Here is a 14,497-nt window from a genome sequence, read left to right as displayed (position 1 = left end):
GTGAACAAAGCCCTGGCTGTATCGCTATCTCTCTCAAAATAAAAACAAATGAATAATCAGGACCCAGAGTGACTCGGGAATCTCAAGTGAATGCTGCTAAGTGAAGGAATCCAGCGCACTGAGGATCCCACCTCTGGGACACCCCAGGAATGGCTGCATTACAGGAAGAAGATCTGAAGGAGCCGGGAGATGACACTCAGAAGACTTAAGAGATAGGAGCTACTCTGTGGGACACCAGAGTGGTGGCACAAACTGAAAACATTCTGTGAGCATATACTTCACAATTCCCAGCAAATGGACAGATTGGGTTTAGAGACTGCAGCCACCAGGACGTACTTCGACAAGATTGGCTAGCAGTGTAAGAACTGTGGAACAGGTTAGGACACAGGGAAAGCTTATTTTACCTCAACTTCCCTATAAACCTAATGCTATTCTACAAATAAATGTATTAGTTTTCAAGAAGCCCCAAGAATACTAACTAGGCATACTGTAGGAACTTTGAAATTCAGAGCTTGGTGCCATAAATAAAGTTTTATTGAAACATAGCAGAGCTGAGCTCCTGGAGACTGGGCTATGAACATAGGGCACCCATGAGTCCATGAATCCTGTGTATTAATTGTGTTTTGACAGATACATGGTCCCTTCCTCCAAGAAGCGTACTTAGGAAGCGAACGAATAAGATTCCAAGCTCTGAGTAAACCCTTGCATGGCTGTCCTGAGGTTAGAGAAACTGACCCAGACTCTCCTGAGCCCACCCAGCGGAAGTCAATCTCTGGATAGCTGAAGGGCCCTGGGTATGGGACTCCGGGACATTTGCCTTTCCCCATGCATACACCTGCAGTCTCTGGCAGCCTTGCACTATGGCTGCAGGTGTGCGGAAGCTGGCGCCTCCTCACCTGCTCTTTCTGCTCTGAGCGTAGGCTCTGTGTACTTCCGCAAAAGTATGGCAGACAGAATCACAGTGATGCACACAGAGCTACGCCCATACCGAGGCTGGGCGCAGCTGAGGAAGTGCCCACTGCAGGATGCCAGGCTCGGGGGGAGGGGATGGTGGGAGCAGCTCTGGGAGGCAGGTGGCTCAGGCAGCTTCTATCCCAACAAATGTTACACTGTGCTTCAGGGATGAAGCCACAGTAAGGGGTGACATGGACACATTGCAAGCTAAGCCAGACACCCCACTGCTGGTACAGAGCCCACAACATACATCCCAACAGAAGTACATGGGACTACTCATGCCATGAGCCAGCATTGCTGGGAGGAACAGGAAGCTTCGAGTGGTCCAGCCATTTGCCTAGAGCCTTGCTGCTGACACAGGGAGGCACCTCCAGAACCCTCACCATGGTCCAAGCCTCTGATTGGGAAGATGTGCTAGTGAAAGGAAAGACTTTGTGATGGCACTTACATGGTGAATATTGATCATACCGGAAGTCTAGGCAGAGGCAGGAGGATCTCGGTCATGGCCTGCTTGGGCTACAGTGAGAAAGCATGTAAAGAAAAAAAACAAAGCCAATCCCAAGAGACAGGTCTGCAGTAAATTTGCTTGAGGTCCAGCACCCATGTAAAAAGCTGGACCCAGCCATGTGGATAAAAGTGTGGACCTATATTTTTATATAAAGATGTACTCTTCCAGGGCTGGAGAGATGGCTCAGCGGTTAAGAGCACTGACTGCTCTTCCAGAGGTCCTGAGTTCAATTCCCAGCAACCACATGGTGGCTCACAACCATCTGTAATGAGATCTGATGCCCTCTTCTGGTGTGTCTGAAGACAGCTACACTGTGCTTGTATACATAAAATAAATAAATAAATAAATAAATAAATAAATCTTTAAAAAAAAAAAAAGATGTACTCTTCCCCCTTAGGTTGCACAATCCTGCTCCCCAGATCAGGAACTTGTACTAGACGGCTAAGACACAGCCAGCAGGGTTCACAGGATTCCAGATTCTAGGTTTGCCTTTTACTGTCCCTGAACAGGTTCCTCCAGGACCTGGGTTATGCTAGACTGTGGAGTGGTCAGAGGCATGAGAGAAGGGGACCCAAGGTCAGGGTCACCTGCATTTCAAGAGCTTTGCAGTCAATTCTATTCATCACTGTCTGGCTTCTTGTTTCTGACTACCTTTGGGCTGTCCTTGTGAACCCCAGGGAATGAGATCACACCAGGATTGCTGGGGACATTTGGTAGGCTGCTCTTTCCCAAGGAAACTGGAGACTCTGGGGTCCAACTTCTCTTGAGAGAGGAGGAGTGGGCAAGATGCCAGCCTCCCAATGTGTGCTGAGCTGAGCTCCTGCCTTCCCCCACACAGCAGCCTTGGGAGGCAGCTCGGCCACCCACACACGGCAGAGGCTGGGTCCAGGCTGGGAAGGGAAGCAGAGCCATGTGGGACCGTGAGCCAACCCTCAATTATCCCAGCACACATTTGCAGAACCTGCTTGGCTGGAAACAGGCCCCAGCTATTTCTAACTCTGCCACAGACCCCTCCTGCTTGGAAACTGTTTGGGGTGAAAAGAAAATGAGCGGAAGTTACTGTGAGCTGGGGGATGGAGTGACCTTGCCTGAGTCTGAGTTGGTCATGGCCACACAGTTGTGCATGAGTCTCCTGCCTGGCCCCTATCCATTTTCCCTCTTCTCTAGCCACTCCTCAGTAGATCTTGTGAACTTTCTATCTACTAGCCGGGTATCAGGGGGTAGGTGAGGGCTATACGATTGCTTAGCTCTGACAGCATTGTAGAGGGGATGAAGGTATATAATGGCCAAAGTGTGATGGATGGGACCAACCCCACCCTACAGTCTTGGGGAGAGACTTCCTACTGGAAGATCCACTGTAGTCCTTCTGGTACTATTTTACTGGGGGGTTCTCAGGGCTGTGTGGGCCCCGAAGGCCAGAACTGCACAAAGGGGCCTCTATCTAGGAAGGGACCTGGTACCATGAAGAACAGGGAAGGGGCAGACACAGGCGACTCAATGGCCCAGAGATGCTCTAAGCTTGCTGCCACGGCTCCCATGTTCCCTACTAGGGAGATGGGGTGGGTGGGGTTGGGGTAAGGAAAGGGTGATCTGTGCTTGGGGTCTTGCTACTTCCTCTTTGGGACCTGCCTGCCTCACTTGCACACTGTGGACAATGCTGGGGAACTGCTTTAAGACTGTGCCAGGGACAGCAGCAAAAAAACAAAAAACAAAAACAAAAAAACGCCCAAAACCACCACCACCACCACCACCACCACCACCACCACCACCACCAACAACAACAACAACAAAAACTCCTTGTGTCACCACAGGCTGCACACAGGAGGGCAGCATCTGTGGGCAACAGCTTAGTCACTAACAGTGACCCATACCTCCACAGGTGCAGGGTCAGGAGAGCCTGTAATCATCTGCACTTGTCAGATGAGGAAGCAGATGCAGACAGAGGCAGGCAGCTGGCCAGCACCAGCTCATACTGCAATGCTCCGAGGACCAGGGTGTGTCCAGCATTGAGTTCCTGCACTTAGCTCCTTCCACAGCTGGGTTGAGTGGGGCCATGGGACAGAAAGCTCCAGACTGGACAGGGTCAGGTAAGAGAAGGAGGCAGTGAGGCAGAAGGGCAGGCTGAGACCATGGTTGCTGCAGCCGGCCAAGAGGAGGCTTTTGAAAAAACTGGAGCCAAAGCCCAGCAGCCCACAAGAAACATTTCCTGGTCTCTTGCTGAGCTGCCTACAAGACTCTCTGTCCTTGGTGCAGAGGGGTGGGGCACAAGAGCCTGGCAAATGGGTGACTCCAGAGGCTGCTTCAGATCCTGCTGTGGAGAGACAGCTGCCCCTCTATCAAATAAACCTCCAAGGGGGGAGGGAGACAGTCCCATTGGTAAAGTCCTTGACTTACAAGCACCAAGATCCTAATCCAATCCCTAGATCCATGTGGGAAAGGCAGACATGGTGGCACACTTGTCATCGCAGGCCAGGGAGGAGGAACACAGTGCAGCCCCAGGTTAGCACTAGCTTAGCCAGCTTAGCCAGTGCCAGGTCAGTGAGAGATGCTCTTAAAGACGGATGGTGTGCCTCGTGAGAAACAGGTGGTGTCCTCTGTCTACCCTACACACACAGATGTACATACGTGCTCATGAAAGTGCATTCTTACAAAGAAAACTGGTACAGGAAGAGTTTACACCCTAGGACTGCCTGGAGTAGTATGATGCCATTGTCTTCTCTCTCCAATTGTGCCACCCAACTCTACCAAGGTCACAGGACGTACCCCTTCAATATGTCACCACATAGCAAAATCTCCACTTGTTTGGCCACTATGTGACAAGGGCCCTGACCAGTGACCACAGCAACACACCAGCTCTTACCCAACCACCACTTAGCACAGCTTTCACCAAGCCATTCCACTGTGTCCCAGCATGAACGCTCCTTCTGAAGCCTGTCTGATACCAGGAGCTGAGAAGTCCCTGCTGTGGCTACACTGGCCACTTTGAGATTGAGACGGTTTTGCATCCTGGGTGTAGCCAGGTGCTCAGGAAAGGCTTCTTGACAGACTCAAACCACCTTGGCTGGGAGTGAAGTTCATCAGCAGACCACATGGGGCCTCCTTGTCCCTCCTGCCATAGTTAGGGAGCTGCCTGGAGTCAGGGAAAACTGGCCTGTTTCTGAGCCCTGAGTTGAATGCAGTTGTCTGCTTTTCCTGCCTAGTTGGGTTAGTGTCACTGAGTGCCCCTTGGGTCTGACCCACTGACACCTGGAGAACGGTGACTGTGTGTGTGTGTGCATGGTTGGCTAGGCAACCCCAAGGACAGCTGGTGGGCAGGAACACCTCATCTGCCTATGTGGGCAAGTGAGGAACTAGGAGAGTGTGAGGACAGTGTGTACCAGGTGCAGTGAGCAACTATTCTTGCCCTCATTCTATTGTGTGTTATAGAGGCTGTGCTAGGTCTCATAGACATTGAGGAGGTCACTGTAAGTGGGCTTGTGACAAAAGAAGGTGGGCAGAACTTCTGAGTAGACTGGAACTAGTTGGAATAGGGTGACAGGGTCAAAGCAGCACTGTAGCGACTGTGTTTGCCTTTTGGAGACTGGAACAGAAGTGACTTAAGCGTTTCTGAGTGAGGTTCTCACTGTGTAGCCTTGAATAGCCTGGCCTGAAACTGGTTGTGCACACCATGATTTCAACAACCTCTTCAAACAGAACACAGCAGGATCCTGGGGGTACACACAAAGCTAGGAGGCTCACAAATCTGAGGTCAGCATGGGTTACAAGACAGGGTTTGAGGCTAACATGGGCAATTCAGTAAGTTCCTGCCTTTACATACCAAGTGGAGAGAAAGCTGGAAATGTAGTTCAGTGTGCACAGTCCTCCACAGAGGCTGGCAGTGTCGCTCAGCCTGGCAGTGCTTGCCTCCCTAGCATGCGGGAGGCCCCAGGTCCCATTCTCTTTCCACCAAAGGACCAAACAACAAGAACCTGGAATACTTTGGAATGCAAACGAGAGCTCATCGACACACACTGATGTGCGTGATGTGCTCATCGTGACAGCTGCTCAGCACATCTTCATTTACCAATCTTAAAGCACACAGACTTTCTACTCTGCCTTAAGTTAAATACCCATCAGCGATCCTGGGTTATTCAAAGGTACACAGAAGCAAAGAAATACATTCCTGATAGCTTACTGACTTAGAGACTTGGGCGTTCAAATATTTATTTACTTAGTCAAAGGTTTGAGAGTGTTAAGAAGTGTAAAAATGAAGGGAAGTAGTTTGAGAAGTCCAGAAAGTCTCCAAGACGCACCACAAAGTTGCAAGGAACAGGAGGTGCCTTTGTCACCATGGTGGGCAGTGTCCCATGAAAGGGGCCAGACAAACAGAGGGAACAAGATAAGTGAGCCACTGTACAACAACAAACTCTGGGCCAGGACTATATTTTTCTGTGAAGTTCTGCATAAAACCTGTGGGTCACACTGGGCACAGTGCTCAGACAGAGACGAAAGCAGGTTCCTGTTTCTGCAGGCATAGACAGCCTGGCTGCTGAGGCCAGCAGTGTGTGGCCCAGCTACATGAGGTACAGAGTGGAGCTGGCCTGCCTCTGTGCTTTCCACCCACAGATACTGACCAGTCTCTTCCCCTAACTGCCATACACAACACTGGGATCACAGGCCTCTAGGGCCATGTGCCAAGCTAGTACCATAAGGCCATCCCACAGACAGGAAGTAAGGTTGCTTCCAGTGATGGGTAAGCCCTTATAAGCCCAGATCTTCAGTTACAATGCCACTCCACTCCCATCAAGGAACAACTTCACTTCTGTTAGACCTGTGTGTTGTGAGAAGTTGTACACATGTCTGGCCAAGCCACATTCCAAGCACCTCCCTCAGGCTGTGACACTCTTGCTTCGATTAAGAGGGGTCCCTCTTCAGGAGCCACATTGTACATGAGATTCCAACAGGGACATGCTTCATGAAGACCACTGATCCTTCCCAGCTTGAAGGGCTTGCCTAGCTACCTACAGCGTCAGCTTTGGTACCTTCAGCCTGACCACCAAGTAGCTGGCACATACAGCTTCCCCTTTCCCTTCTATGGGCTGTGCCACATACTGATCCCTGGCAGAGGTCTGGCAGCAAGGTGCCTGCCATGCCCCTCACCACCCTCTGTGGACAAAGTCAAAGTGCCACAAGTCATAGGGCGGACCTTGGCAGAGACCCCCAGAGCATAAAGTGAAGAGAGCCAAGAAGTGGTCCGAGGTCAGAGCCTGTCAGGAGTGGGGAGAGAGGGACTAGTATGTCCTCTCCTGACATTGAAGACCATGCTATGGGGACATGGGGCTGCTCCAGCACATGACTCATTTACCATGGCAGATGCTGACCTTCCTTCCAGTGAGGAGGCAAGCTGCCTGAGCTGCCTGATGCACACACAGTGCTGCCTACCTTGAAGATGAGGCAGTCAGTCTGGTGCTCAGCATATCGGGAGGTGAGGCGGTATTGGCTCTCAGTGGTCACGTCAATCTGGTAGCCGGTCAGTGTGTAGCAAACCTTGCGGAACTCCTGGATCTTGGTCTGGAAAACCTCCTTGAGCCGCTGGTTCTTCAGCTCAGCGCTTTCTACCTGCTTCCGCAGCTCTGCAGGGAGAAGGGCACAGTGTGAGTCCCACTGTTCAATGAATGGTGAGACAAGGAAAATGGCCAGGGGGAATAAGCAAGGATGAACCATGGTCCAACTGGAGTCCTGCTGCCTGCAGATGCCTGAGGCTGGTGCCCATCTATCTGTGAGCCCTGAGGAATCAGAAGAAAAAGGACGAGCGGTGAGAAGCAGTGTGACCCTCTGGTGGCAGCCATAATAAACTCATATTAAGAACAGTATCTAAAAAAAAAAACCAAAACAACAGTGACTCAAGAGACGGATGGTACGACTAGATACCCTGCTAACAGAATAACAATGCCCCACAGGACATCACCCTCAGTTACTGTTGGAAAGCACCATAGGTCATGCTTTAGGGGTGACTGGTCCCAACTGGGTAGCAGGTTCTAGAGCACACAGGAGAAGGAAGCACCAGGAGTCCAGGTCTGCAGTGAGGGTCAGAATCCTAACTGCTTTGGGCACGTGGACTGTCACTAAGTTGCAGCCTCAGCCCCTGCCTTCTGGAGACTGGCCACTTGCCCTGAATGAGCTAGGCCAGCACTTAGAGAGAGAGGTGAATAGAAGCTGTCTAGATATCGCAGACTGTTTTATTTATAGGTATAGGATCCACATGCTGGCCACCTGTAACCAAAAGAACCCTCCTGGTCCCTCAGCAAGGACTGGGTCGGCTCCAGATAACCTGGCCTCAGAGCCCCTCCCCACTTCCCACGTGTCTCTGGAAGTGTCATTCAGGGCAGAGCGCCACCTCCCCACTTGCCCGCCATGGTTTACTGGTGCTTAGGGAAAAGCCAGCTGCGCAAAGCCACCAGGAGCACACACAATTACCATGAATCTCTCACCCAAGGTGCCTGCTGAGTAATTAAGCCCTGATTTACACCCCCATTAGTTACTGAGCCCGGCCCACTTACACACACAGGGACAGTCTCAAGCGAGGCACTTCCTGGAACTCCTTCAAGGAGCTTTCTCACAGGGGAGCTCCATAGGCCTGGGCTGTCAGGCTCAGGTAGGGGCAGGCTGTGGACCTCCCCTTCGCTGTGATGAGGAGCTGGGGTTAGTTAACATGGGCCATGATCTGTGGGCACTTCTGAGGAGGGTGGTCCTGGGCCTGTGTGGGGAAAGATATCCCTAAGTCAGAGGAACTCAGAGTCCAAGAGGCTCCATGGATGAGGTACATTACAGGTCCTCATGGGCTCACCGTGAAAGAGTAGCAGAGGAAGGGTTTGAAGCCTGTGTCCTACACACCATGGCCCAGGAGGATGATTAGTAAGTGCAGTCGGGATGGCTTTCTAGAGATCAGTGGGACCAGAGAGACTGCTTTCTTTGAGCATGTGGAAGCTTTAAGCAACCCGGAGGAAAACGGGAGACCAGAGAGGACTGGGTCCCTATTTACTCTGCCACTTCTGGGTCTCCACTCCATCTCCTCGGGGAGCACAGCATGTGGCTGTCATCAGATACAGTCTTGAGGATCTAGCTAGGGAAAGCCCTGGAGACAAGCCTAAGTCAGATGCATAAACTCAAAAACCACATTCGCACCAGGACATGGTTCTAGAGTAACAGCAACTGCTCTGGAAAGGAGACTCTAACTGACCGAGCTGCCTGCAAGTTTCATGGGGAGCTTTCAGGATGCAGCTTTTGCGAGCTGTTATCTATGCTGGGGTGGGCTTTCTGGTGACGCAGCTCCTTTGAGCTGTCAGTGCTTCAGTAAGTAACTGCTCACTCAGGCTCCTGGAAGTAACCCCAACAAACTCACTGCTTCATTCACCCAGACTTGGGCAGATCGTTCTGGGATTGGTGCCCTATCTAGAATGAACACATTTTTTTCCTTAATGTCTTCCCAGGAAAATTCACACGTTCACACCTCCAGATGAACATTTCCCCACCCCCTCTTATAAACAAGGAAACTGAAAGTTGAAGAGTACAACCACTGGACCCACGCGGCTGAAGGGCTCCAGCAGGGCTGTGCTACCATTGCCATCCCTTGTATTCTACAATGGACGGCCACCCACAGACCAGGGAGGAGATCACACTCTGGGCAAAGCATGCTAGTACCAGGGGCTGTGAGAGAAATGGCTTGACACACCCAGACTGAAGGCAAAGGCTGGTCCGTGGGGCTGTTGCCTGGCTGCTGGCCCTGTCCTATGGCCTTTTCATCCATCGCCTCACAGAGGCTTTGGCAGACACTGATCTCCACAGTGTGAGCCCTTCAACAGGACACAGACCCAGAGCCTTGATTAATCGAGTGATCAGACTATGAAAATGAAAGGTTAATTGGCAGCCCTGACCCCAAGACTCTTCCTGGCATTCCTGGGCCCCTCCTCCCTGAGAGAGCCTTCATCAAGAAAAGGAATTCACTGACCACACTTCCCAGGGATGTTTCAGCCATCAGATACTGTGACAACTGCTGAAAGACCTCAGATGTCCAATGGGAAAGATTAAATCTTGGGACCAAATACAGGCTGACCTTGAGGAAGGAAATGGGCTTTTGTGTAATTCCAATCTCAGAGGCAGGCAGGTGTGGGGCTCAGGCCCATTGGCTCATGGGGAGGAAGGTCTGTGTACTTCATGGGCATGAATGAAGAGGAGGCACTCTGGCCACATGCCAAGCAATCACAGGCATGGCTGTGGCTGCAAAGAGGGAACGCCTATTGCCCTTGGCAGTTGGGAGTGGAAGCCATCTCTTTCAGGGCGAGGGTGAGGCCGCTGTTGGGAGGGGGAGACAGACAAGACAAGCAAGGGGTGATGCCCAAAGCCTGGAAACAATCATTTGATTTGGGGTGCTTCAACTTCCTTGTTACTTCTGTGGCCCAGTGGCTTATATAAACAAGAATGAATAATTCACTCGATGGTTTGGATTAAATAAATAAAAGATGGGCTCCACCTTGGAAGTGTCATTACTCTCCTGCCACTGGCTGTCACTCAGTCTCTTTCAAAGTGACCAAGAGTAGAGGTTGTTTTCGGGCTTTTCCCAGGAGGCAAAGGGCCTTGGGGGTCTATGATGACATACTCTGGCATTGGGGAGATGCCCTTAGCCACTCATGAGCGTGCAGGTAACAACACAGGAGCGAGGACCAGGGTACTAGCTGAGGTGAATGAAACCCAGGAAGCTGCAAGCCACCAAGAGACTCTGAGCTCATTCTGAGACCAAGACTCAGTGCAGGGCAGCTTTGTTCTGAAGTCCTTCTGTAGATCCATAGGACCAGCCCCCCGGCCTTGCTCTGGCTCATAGACACTGAGGTCCTTGGAGTTCTGGGTGCCCCTCCATCTTGCCACAGGCCTTGCCAACTTTTAAACCCTGCCATGCTGCCAGGAAGAAGCTGTGACTGCTGTCATCCTGCAGCTCTAAGCTGCAATCCTCAGGATCCCCAGGCAAGGCTGTCTATGCCATCCCTTCCTATGGCTCTCTCTGCAAGGACAGTCCTGGATGTCCTATAAGGACAGGAGTGTGGCAGGTGACAACTGGGAGCCAGGGAAGGGATGTAACTGTTCATCAGAACTCAAGCCAGACTTGATGGTAGCAGAGACTATGATGGACCAGACTGGGTTTCCAGAGTGGTCCTAGGGCACATCAGGCCTTGCCTCAAACCTCTGTTCTCCGTTTCGTGTCTGAAAGGCTCACCCTTGCCTGCTGGCTGGCCCCACTACTCTAGGGAGGCAACAGGATGGCTCTGAGCTGACACCCCTCCCTATCTCAGCCCCATGCTTGCCCTTTTGGACTCACAGGAGACATCTGCAGAAGTTCTGAGGGAAGGACACAGGACAGAAATAGCCTGTGCTCTGCCAGATAAAAGCTAGTGGTGATGTGCACTCCTGCCTGGGAGCAGAGATGTTGGGATAATGAGTGTCTATGGGCTCAGATCTCTGGAGTCTAAGCTCCTGCCCTCAGGTCTGCAGAATGGCTGATACTAGTGGGGCCAGAGGGGCACATGTGAGGAAGATATAGAGAAGAGGTATCCAGGGAGAAGATGGCCATAGGGCTCACAGTAGTCATACTACCTGTGCCAGTTGTAGACAGAAAGGTGGTGCTGGAAGTGTTTTTTATTTAAAGATTTATTTTTTTATTTTAAAGTATGTATATGTGTGTGTGTATCCTAGCGTAGGTATGTACATGTGAGTGCAGGTACCCTCAGAGACCAGAGGCATCAGACTGCCCCTGAACATAGAGTGGTTATGAGCTGTGTGATGTTATGAGCTGGAAATTGAACTCAGATTCTCCAGAAGAGCAGTATGTGCTCTTAACCACTGAGCTGCTTCTCCAACCCATGTGCTGGTTGTTTTTGTAAATTTTCACAAACCTTGGAAGAAGGAACCTTAGTTGAGAAACTTTCCTTCAGGCTGGCCTGTGTGCCTGCCTGTGGAGTGCTGTCATTACTGCTAAGATATATAGATAAGGTTAGCGAACTGTGGGCAGTGCCATCAGAAAGGCCTGGGATACATAAGCAAGGGAGCTAAGCAAGTCCACAGAACAAACTAGTGTGGAGCCCTCCTCTCTGCTTCTGCTCCTGAGGCCAAGTCCCTGACTCACTACCTCTCAGTGAGAGACTGCAACCGTTAGCAGATGAGCACCTCCCGCTCCTCCCTAGTTGCTTTAGGATGGTATTTTGTCACAGCAGCAGGGATGCACAGCAGACTAGGCTCTACCAGCCCAAAACCCTCATGCTCATCTGCACCGGGCTGATGTGGCTCTGGGTCACAACTGTGGCAGCCTCTATGATATTTGTCACACCTCTCTGATGGAGAACCTGGGATCAGCTCTGCAGGACAAAGAAAAGCCTAATTCTTTTCTCTTTGGGGAGAAAACCACATGACCTCCAAAGAAAACTACTGTGGGGCCAGTGATATGGCTCAGCTCAAGCACTTTCCTGATACGCGCGAGGCCCTGGGTTTGATTCCCAGCACTGCATAGCGGTACATGCCTATAATCTCAGCATATGGAAGGCAGGGGCAGGAGGATCAGAAGTTAAAGTCATCCTTGGCTCCATAATGAGTTCTGACAAGCCTAGGCTACAGGAAATGCTACTGCAAACCAAAACCAACCAACCGACCGACCGACCGACCGACCGACCGACTGACCGACCGACCGACCGACCAACCAAACTAACAAACAAAACAAAACAAAAACGCCATGATGGCAAGTTCTTAAGAAACTTAGAGGTTTTGCAACGCTCTGGATTCTAGTTATAGCACGGGAGACAGGCCTGCCAGAGCCCTTTCTGGATGGTATACCCAACTCCAGTGCCCGGCCAACATCAGCATCCCAGAGCACTGGCCCTCCTCAGCTCAGGCAAGAGACATAATGATCGAACAGGAAATGAGGCCGGGGAGGAGGCCCCTGCATAGCAGTGCGTACTATCAGAGGAGGTACCTGTGGTTCCAGCAAGAACCTACGTGACCCCTATCAGAGCAGAGCACACTGTTCTGATCCCAGGCTGTGACCCCAAGAGGACTAGCCAAGGATAAGAATCCAAGCAGAACTGACAGACGCCCACTGCACCTCTAACTACTGAGAGGACACAGACAGCCCCTGCAGAGGGTCCTGGGAGGAGTTAGGCATGTCAGGCAGTGGAAAACTGAGCGTGTTAAAGAACGTGGTACAAAGATAGTGTCTTACCTCAATGCCACTGAGGCCAGATGAAGATGTGCGTGCATCAGAGGATCAGCATGTATTTATGTGTAAATATAAATGTATGTATGTATGTGTGGGTGAGCATGCATGTGTGTATCCACACAGCAGAACATACTCATACTGGAGGAAGAGCCTTTCTCTCTGCTGAGAAGCCATGCAGCAAGACAGCACATGTCTTGGTTGATGTTCTATTGCTGTGAGGAGATATCATGACCAAGGCACCTCACAAACTTAAGTATTTAACTCAGGCTCGCTTGCAGTTTTAGAGGGTTTGCCCATGGTCATCAAGGCAGGAAGTACTTCTGGAGCAGTAGCTAAGAGCTTGCATCTGATTGACCAGAGGAAGGCAGGGAAAGAGCCTGGGCCCGGTGTGGACTTATGAAACGTCAAAGACCACCCTAGTGACATGCCTCCTCCAGCACGGCGATACTTCCTAATCTTTCCCAAACAGTTACACTAACTGGAAACCAGTATGAACCTATGAGGGCTGCTATCTTTCAAACAGCCACAGTGGGACCAGGCATGGCAGTACAGGTCTGGGAGTTATGGCAAGGAAACAGATAATGTTACCACATTGACACTCATCAAAATAACCTACACTTGAGTGTGAACATGCTGGAAGGAAATACAGCCAAGCTCTCTAACACCCTGGAAAGGAAACATGCTCACAAATAAGCTAGCAAGAAACATGACTGTCACTGTGAAGGGGCATTGACAATGGCAGAGGAAAGGGACAAGTGAGGATGGCAGCACCAGGGATGCCCATGGTTATGTGACCCTCCTACTGCTTCCCACCCTTGTAGATGGGCTCTCCTTTCCTGGCTACAATGCGATGGGGTTCCTGGCAGCAACTACCCCACTGTCCCCAGCACCCCCTGATTAAGGGCTGGAAGTAGCATTTTGTACACTACTTTGGGGATTCTTGGCAAAGCCATTTTCTCTTCTCAAACGTGAACAGAATCCACTGGGATTTTCAGGCCTTGCCAAAACCACCATGGTACTAGGACATCACACATTACTGGTAGCACAACTGTGGCCCTCAAATCTGAGGCAGAGGTGCTGTTTCCAACAAGCCCAGCTTTAAGGTGAAACCACAGACAGAGAGAGTCATGCTCTATGCTCCTCTTGACGCTCTTGACTGTGCTTGTAGTCTACTTCTTGTCTCCCCTCTGAGGGATCCATGGGTTGAGGGCATGGTTGGACTCTCTCTTTAGTCTGATCAGGTGGCAGGACAATAGTTGGTCTTTGGTCTCCACAGAGGCATGGACACTGACTAACCAGAAGAGGTGGTATTTCAGGCTCACCAAGATAAAGGGACCTTATCTGCTTGGCCATGGTGCAGGAGGCATGAACCCCCTCCTCACTCTACAAGGGAAGGGCTTAAGACCTGTCCTGCCATGTGATGACAGGGACCCTGCCTGAGTGTCTGCTTCCAGGCCTGGGAAACTGATGGCCAGCAAGAGAAGTCCCTGAGACTTACGTCTCCAGCTGCAGCAGGCACTGGAGGTGCTGGCCCTGTTCAGACCCAAAACTGATGTGCATCTAAAGACTGAATTATTCATGCCTTGCTAACTTCCAAACCATCCCAGTTTTACATTTTTAAATATTTAATAATTAGCCATCAAATATTTATGCAATTTTATTAGCAGCTGTGGAGGCCAGGCACTGCTGTGGCTGTGACAGGGATGTCTGTGCCCCGCTCCCTCTGGCTGCCTGGAGAATATGGCAGGAAGAGATGTCCCAGAGCACTGACCCAAGGCCTGCCGGACCACGATGGGTTT

The 14,497-nt window shown here is 51.0% G+C and overlaps 1 protein-coding gene across 3 annotated transcripts in view; it reads right to left on the bottom strand.

Annotated features, from left to right (window-relative positions):
- Nucleotides 1-14,497, bottom strand: part of Mad1l1 (mitotic arrest deficient 1 like 1) — a 309,793-nt gene that overhangs the window by 47,862 nt on the left and 247,434 nt on the right. For all 3 annotated transcript variants that reach the window (NM_001109387.1, XM_063271650.1, XM_017598453.3), the window contains one exon: nucleotides 6,884-7,074. In NM_001109387.1, the coding sequence (NP_001102857.1) occupies nucleotides 6,884-7,074 (191 nt within the window). The remainder of the gene's footprint in view (nucleotides 1-6,883; nucleotides 7,075-14,497) is intronic.

This window comes from Rattus norvegicus, chromosome 12, assembly GCF_036323735.1.
Source record: "Rattus norvegicus strain BN/NHsdMcwi chromosome 12, GRCr8, whole genome shotgun sequence".
Taxonomy (NCBI): Eukaryota; Metazoa; Chordata; class Mammalia; order Rodentia; family Muridae; genus Rattus; species Rattus norvegicus.
Note: the sequence above shows the minus strand (reverse complement) of the source record. Positions and strands in the feature narration are given on the sequence as shown.